This window comes from Limulus polyphemus, unplaced genomic scaffold, assembly GCF_000517525.1.
Source record: "Limulus polyphemus unplaced genomic scaffold, Limulus_polyphemus-2.1.2 Scaffold8695, whole genome shotgun sequence".
NCBI classification, from domain to species: Eukaryota; Metazoa; Arthropoda; class Merostomata; order Xiphosura; family Limulidae; genus Limulus; species Limulus polyphemus.
Window position 1 is genome coordinate 18,539 of NW_013674305.1, and position 7,786 is coordinate 26,324.

Sequence of the window (7,786 nt, forward strand, 5' to 3'; positions counted from 1 at the left end):
TAAACACACATAAATTATGAAGGAATAACATATTATAGCTTCACATTAACAGATTCATCGAAAGGGTAGAAAAAATGTCTTAAATATGCTTTTGTTTTCAGCGTATTACACCTCTCTAACTACGCATAATGTAAAATATGATTGGTTTTTAACATGAGATATTTCCAACCTGATTGGCTCTTTATCTGACCAATGAGTTAAACGGCTAGAACTTAGACTCGTAAATTAATTAAAGTAACAGACATCCATAATTTAGGACTTTTAGTCATAGAAAGAAAACCAGTCACTAGCACCTGTTACTTTTTGCCGAATAGCAGGTTTGGCTGACTGTTACATTTATTACGTCCCTATAGCATGTTCAGCGGTATACTGCGGATCGAACCTTGGACTCTCTGATACACAGCCCTGTACAATTACCACCCGATTAACAAGAAATCACTCATTCGTTTTAAGATGTCTGGTGTTTTATATATCGTTTTAAGATGTCTGGTGTTTTATATATCGTTTTAAGATGTCTGGTGTTTTATATATCGTTTTAAGATGTCTGGTGTTTTATATATAGTTTTAAGATGTCTGGTGTTTTATATATCGTTTTAAGATGTCTGGTGTTTTATATATCGTTTTAATATGTCTGGTGTCTTATATATCGTTTTAATATGTCTGGTGTTTTATATATCGTTTTAAGATGTCTGGTGTTTTATATATAGTTTTAAGATGTCTGGTGTTTATATATCGTTTTAAGATGTCTGGTGTTTAAATATCGTTTAAGATGTCTGGTGTTTATATATCGTTTAAGATGTCTGGTGTTTTAAATATCGTTTAATATGTCTGGTGTTTATATATCGTTTTAAGATGTCTGGTGTTTTATATATCGTTTTAAGATGTCTAGTATGAACTTTATGTTTAGAGCACTCGACTCACTGTCTGAGGGTCGTGGGTTCCAATTCCAACACCGCTCGCCCTTTCAGTCGTGGGAGCAATATAATGTCTGGTCAATTGCACTATTTGTTGGTAAAGGGTAGACCAAGAGTTGACGGTGGGTGGTGTTGACTAGTTACCTTCCCTTTAGTCTATCACTTCTAAGGTAGGATCGGCTAGTACAGATAGTTTTCGAGTTTTTTTGGTTTTTTTTGCACGAAATTCAGTATTAATACAAACAAACAAACGTTTTAAGACATCACCTGTTTCTTTATCGTATTTTGCATGTACGTTTGTTTGTTTGTTTTTTTTGTTATGCACAAAGCTACACAAGGGCTATCTGTGCTCTGCCCACCACGGGTATCGAAACCCGGTTTCTAGCGTTGTAAGTCCGCAGACATACCGCTGTGCCACTGGGGGGCTGCATGTACGTACTATGAAGTTACTTCAAGCCTGACTATTCAAGCACTAATGACGTGTGAGTTTAGACTATGAAAAATAATGTCCATAAAAATTCCGTACCAATGTTTCTCTATTTTTTGAGTCGTGTGTACTTCTTTCCAGATATAGCGTTTAACAGTGTTAAGAGTTTTATCAATAAATATTTGAGTTATTCAAGAGGACACCACTGTAGAAGTGTTTCCAATAATTCATTTGAAAATAATCAACCCTGTAAATGAAATTAATAAAAACACAGGATGTGACACGATTTGTCTTGAACCGTATTTAATTCATAAAAAAAAAAAAAATCATGCAACAACACCTGCCACAAGGAACCCAACTTTGAGTTTCAAGTATAATATATATAAAAATAAGTAGAGACTATTAAAATATTTAATATTATCTTAAGTAGTAACAACTTTTGTTGTTGCTATTCAACAATAAGAGTTTCGATAACATAGTAACCGGGGGGGGGGGGCTAACTTGCATCCAAGGTTTGAAACCCGAACACGGATAATTCTACGGGTATCGAAAGATATTCCCTCCTCCACAGAAAATCTGGCATTTATTGATTTGAAATGGAGTAATTTGTATAATATATATGGTAAACCACAGGCATGCAGTGTACAGTAGCCTCAACATTACTAAAATGTAGATTTGGGGAAAGGGGGTTGATGCTCGCCCTGCCCTCTGATTCCTTCACCTATGTTTAATCCTAAATCACAAATGCAAATGTTACTACCTCAGGTTTTTCAAATGTTATCTTTTTTGTTGATTAATTAAAACTATCGCCCCCCCCCACAAATCCTCAACATTAAAATAAGTTAGGATACTTTTGTTTAAATTGTTTGTTTGAAGTTAAGCACAAAGCTACACAATGGGCTATCTGCCCACCACGGGTATCGAAACCCGGATTCTAGCTTTGTAAGTCCGAAGACATACCGCTGCGCCACTGGGGGGCACTTTTGTTTCAATACGATAGAAAATAGCCTCTGAAGGGAATAGTTCCGTTTATTACAGCTATTCAAGGATTAACACCTCGATATTCAATTATTCCACCTGCCATTTTAATACAGAACTGTTATATGAAACAAAATGGGGATTTTTTGTTTTTCATTTCTGAACGAAATGATGTAATTAATATGTTAATTAGTTTATGAATTTGGCACAGCTAAATGCCATATGACAATTTCTTAAGAATTAAAAAAATTAATATGCTATAATTTGATATGAATATCAAGGAGCAATGATAGGAGAAACAGTATGAAATGGTGAACTTTCACTAAACACACATCTTGACGTCACGTGGCTTTAGCAAAATAAGTTAACACTGGTTATACGTTCTTACAGCTGATTGGATGTTTGAAACAGATCGTCACAATTTTCAAATTGGATATATATATATATGTCTGACTAGGAAAAATGTCTCCAATGCTTCGTTGTCATTGGTCATTCCTCGTCACTCAAATATCAAACTGCCAACATGTGGTGTTTGGTTATTACAAAAGTCACTAAGCTTTTCTTCGTGTCTAAATACGTGTTTTTCTGTGTGTCAAAATGGACGTTGGCTCTGTTGCTCATGAGCACTCTTCGATTGGTCAATCCCTGATGACAGTGGGCTGTCCCTTGTCCTGGATACGGAGGATAGCCTCTCTCCAGAACTCCGTATTGGCTGTTCCTCGCTGTGTCGCACATTAAAATGTCCAGTTTTATTGTCTATATGGTACAGAGACATTCTGGAGGAGTTACGAGAAGATGGGGCCGAAGGAGTCCTCTCAATCTGTACAGTTTCATCTTCTTCAAAGGCCGGATTGGAATGTTCCTCATGGCTAGCAGATCTAAAGTAAGGGTACCTTATAAGCTGTGTGTCACCGTGAGCTCGAGAGCTGGAATCCAGGGGCCTCTCCTTCCAGCTGCCTTCACTGCTCTCTTCCCCACTAGTTCCAATACCGAGATCTTTGTCGGCACTAATGTTACAACTAGGTGTCTCTCGAAACCTTTTCCCATAATCCTCTTGTGCCGATTTATCTTTTCCAGTCTGTTGCGAGGCTTTCAAGTCCGTTATTCCTAATACGGCTATGTTAGGGTGAGATGGACGAGGAATAATTATATTACCGTTGCCTGCTATAGGAACAACCGAACTCCCAGACTTTTGTGGATGGTATAGCGGAATATCATCCTTCTTACTTGAGCAACACTGATCCGAAATAGAAAGCAGAATCGGAAGAAGCAAAAGGCCGTGGAGAGCCCCAAATAAGATAACGAGAAATATGGTTTTAAAGAAAGCTAAAAAAATATAAGAAGGGGCAAAAGAGAGAGAAATGATACCTAAGATGGTCGATAAACTTCCTTGCAGGATTGGCATTCCTAAGGAATGGAGAGCTGACCGTATCCGATCATCAGCCGTCTTCCTCTCTGAGGATATGTAAGCGTATGAGATATGGGCCGAGTAGTCGACAGAGAATCCAATACACATGATCAAATTGATCATGGAAATCGAGTCCAAGTTAACGTTCCAGAGGGTCATGTACCCAATAACCCCTATTTCGATAGAAATAATGGAGAAGGCCACCCACAGTGCACATATTGGCTTTGGGATGAAAATGAGCAATATCACCATCATAACGGCAGCAGCAACCGAAATAGCTTGAATAGATGTTTCTCGAACGAGAATAAACTGATCCCAGAAGATGAAGAACTGTTGGTATACTGTCACGTTGAAAGGTGAATTGTCAGCAATTTCACGAAGTTTAATCACCATGGCTTTCTCTTGGTTTGCATTTCTGACATCTTTAGTTTGGATCAAAAATCTGGAAGATACAATCGATGTTCCATCCTCGTTAAAGAGTATATCTTTCTTGAATGTGCCCACTTGTGGCAATCTAAGAAACACGCTTCGGAGTGCTTCTATGAAGTCTTCCTTCTTAGTGAGGTTGAAACCATCCAATAAAAAGAAGGACCGGCCATCTTTTTGAAACTGTAAGTAAGCCCTGAGCCAAGACTCGGTCAGTGATGAACCAGCGCTAAATTCTTCATTTTCGAATTTTTGAAGCATGTTCTCCATAGCTTCTTGTATTTTGGGATCTGCATAATTTAACTCGTCAGCGACCACAACTTGAATCCGGAAAGGGTACTTCCGGAAGTACAAGTCGTCCATCCTGTAGTAAGTGACAGAGTACGAGTCGTATTGGGAAAGCTTGTTCCTCTCGAGGCCTTCTTTAACCTGCGTGCAACCCCAAATTCCAATGATTAGATAGACAAGAAAACACATTATTATCAATATTTTCGTGGGCATGTAGCTGAGTGCTTTGCCAAGCGAATCTCGAAAGAAGACCATTAAAGTATGCTCCCTGTTGTCCATCAAGTTGTCTGGATCATCTTTGTTGATTCCACCAGTACACAGGAGTCGGAACAGGACACTCTTGTTTCCTGAAACTGGATGAAAATGGATTATAAAACATGGTGCAATAGTTGGTCTAACATTTGTGATAGTCTACTAACCTTTAGTAAATATACACAATTTAAGAACTATTTTTTGTTACCGAATACATCCTTAAACATCATACAATGATGTTGTTATCTTTCATTAACATAACTTGCAGCGTAGTAGATAGGTGGAGACAAATGCATTAAAGCTGGATTTTGAATATCTGCACTAGTGTTCAGTAAAAATCGACGTCTAACTTATTAATTTTCAAAATGGATGCTTTATCCAAAGTACTAGTATTTAATTCTTTATGGAACTATATTGTTTAAGGTTTGTTTATTGTTAAGCACAATCTTTCACAGCGTGTTATCTACCCACCGTAGGGATTGCATACCGAATTTTATAAGCCCTGAAGTTATTGTGAGCCACCAGGGGGTCTTTAAGTTTGAATTTTTTGTTTTACGTGATAAAGAACGATGACAATAGAAAATAAAAATCGTGTGTCTTGATCACTGAAGAAGTGTTGGTTAATTGGATGGTAACTGACGGATTTTCTTGAACAAGCGATTTTGTCCAAAATGGCCTTTTTTTTACACGAACGAACTATGGTGATACCATATTGGGATAAGCCTATTTAAAACTTTGTAATGATGAAACCGTTTTAAGGCAAGTTCTAATTGTAGGCTATTTCAAGTTCTTTTAGTTTTAAAACTTATTTCTTATTCCTGACTTTCTGAAAGCTACAGGTCCACGAACAGTAATCCCCTCCCCCATTAGTAAAGTCATTATTATTGCTTCAAAATTTTCGCTCAAAACTACACCTACCGTTCCTAATTTTGAGCTAAGAGACTAAAGGAAAGGCAGCAGATGGAACTTACTACTGACACAAGTCACAGAAATATTTAGTTTATGACGTAAAGCTTTAAGTTACTCTTGATAAGTGAGAAGCTTACATTTATTTTGTATATAACACAGGGTTTCTCTTATATGCTGAAAAAATAACTTCATAACAATTTCTTAAAACTCTGTTGGATACAACAAAGTTCTTCTCCCTCTATAGCTATTACGTTCATCTTTCAAACCTTGGACTTCTATATAGCTATTATGCTTATCTTTCAAACCTTGGACTTCTATATAGCTATTACGTTCATCTTTCAAACCTTGGACTTCTATATAGCTATTATGCTTATCTTTCAAACCTTGGACTTCTATATAGCTATTATGCTTATCTTTCAATCCTTGGACTTCTATTGTTGCTATGATGCTGCAATAACACCCCAAAGAGGGATCAATGTCCAAAATTTTGTCCTCCTAGCACCCCCGTGGATCAGCAGTACTGCTGAGTGCTAATGAAGTTAAAAATCGGGTTTCGATACCCGTGGTGGGTATAAAACAGATAACTCATTGTGTAACTTATTGCTTAACAAACAAACTGTCCTTGTGGTTTACTTACTTGCAACCCCCTCCCCCTCATGGCTTATCGGTAAGGCTAAGGGCTAATAACGCTAAATATTTAGTTTCTAAACCCGCGCATGGGCAGACCAACAACGTACAAAAATATCTGTTGATTATACACAGACTTTTCACTACAACAAAGTACATTGTTGCCCGATGAAGGCTCGGATATAAAAGTCAGTGTATAGTTTTACATACCTGTTTTTCTAACATCATGAATTTACCTACGTTATGAGTCGTAAACAACAACATACAAAAAGACTTACTTGCAACAGATCTGGGTGTTGCTGGAACACAGAAAACGCTATGCAAGTTGCGTCGCTCAGCATACCCACAGATCGCCATGCACCCCCCGAAAAATGTGATATGCCACAGATAGGTGAATAACACTGCCACAGCTGTATAGATACAGAAAATCTGGACTGCGGGAAATGGCGTGAGAACTCCGATCAAAAACGACAGAAAATTGGTGAGAGATGTTATTGTAATAGAGACGGCAGCTTCTGAATAAGTCTCGGCCATCCTCTCTCGTACTGGCTTCTTCAGATCGGTGCGACGCCAAGCGGCAAGAAGTACGAACGTATCGTCCATGCCAATACCTATGGAAAAAACAAAACAAAGTAATTTTAATTGCAATAAAAAGAATAACACAAAATAACTTTTTTCATTATTTACTAAAAAAAAATATAAATGTTTAAAACAGTAAGATTCGAACTCATGCCCTGGTTAGAAAGTTCTTCTGAATAACTGGCAAGTTAATTAAATAATATAAATTAGTAATACCTGGTGTTAAAATAAATAACTAATCCTTACCCTAATTCTAAGGTGTTGTGCCATAAATACAATTTATAAAACTTACAAACCAATTTAATGTAGTTCATACCGTAACAGTTGTCGTCAAGTGATCTGTTAATATAAATAGTGCATTACTAAGTCGTGGTATTAGGCGAAAAGCCTCGTCGGCAATGAATATAGCCGACACAGTGTGGTTGATATATTATTATTACACATTCTTTTTTACTTTCATTCAGAAGTTCTTAATAATTAACCAACTGTACAAGTTTTGAATTCAATTTATTCTTATGGGTATACAGTATATGTCTGTTAGTAGGACCTCGGGATCGAATCTGGCTCGATCTCGTTTTCTATCCTTTGAAAATTCCCAACAATGGCATAGAGGGTTTGCCATCCTGAATAACTCCTAAAGTGTAATTGTTGGTGTTTGGAACAACAACAACAATTATCACAGTTAAAGGCTTAACCGGTGATGTATCGTACAAAGGTTACTCGATAAATCGGTCTTGATAAACGCTTGAAGAATTTACGATGAAGAATAGTTTAGTACGAGGAATATATATGCGGTATTCCTAAATGTTATCTATATCTGCTACATGAAGGCTCACAGTGAGAAGTTCTCTCATCAGGTTCAAATATACTAGATGTACTTCCGCAGGGTCCCCCGAAGTGTCCTGTTTCAAGAGTAAATAAAACCAAAATTAAGATTAACAAATAATTTTACAACTTGCTTTTGACGTTCATACGTCA

The 7,786-nt window shown here is 37.1% G+C and overlaps 1 protein-coding gene across 1 annotated transcript; it reads right to left on the reverse strand.

Moving 5' to 3' along the window:
- Positions 1-1,678: 1,678 nt before the first annotated feature.
- Positions 1,679-6,840, reverse strand: LOC106475514 (patched domain-containing protein 3-like; the record flags this gene model as incomplete). The annotated part of the gene is made up of 2 exons (XM_022379593.1): positions 1,679-4,794; positions 6,508-6,840. Coding segments are annotated over 2 exons (2,216 nt in total), but the record flags the coding sequence as incomplete, so codon positions are not given.
- Between the last annotated feature and the right edge of the window lie 946 nt (positions 6,841-7,786).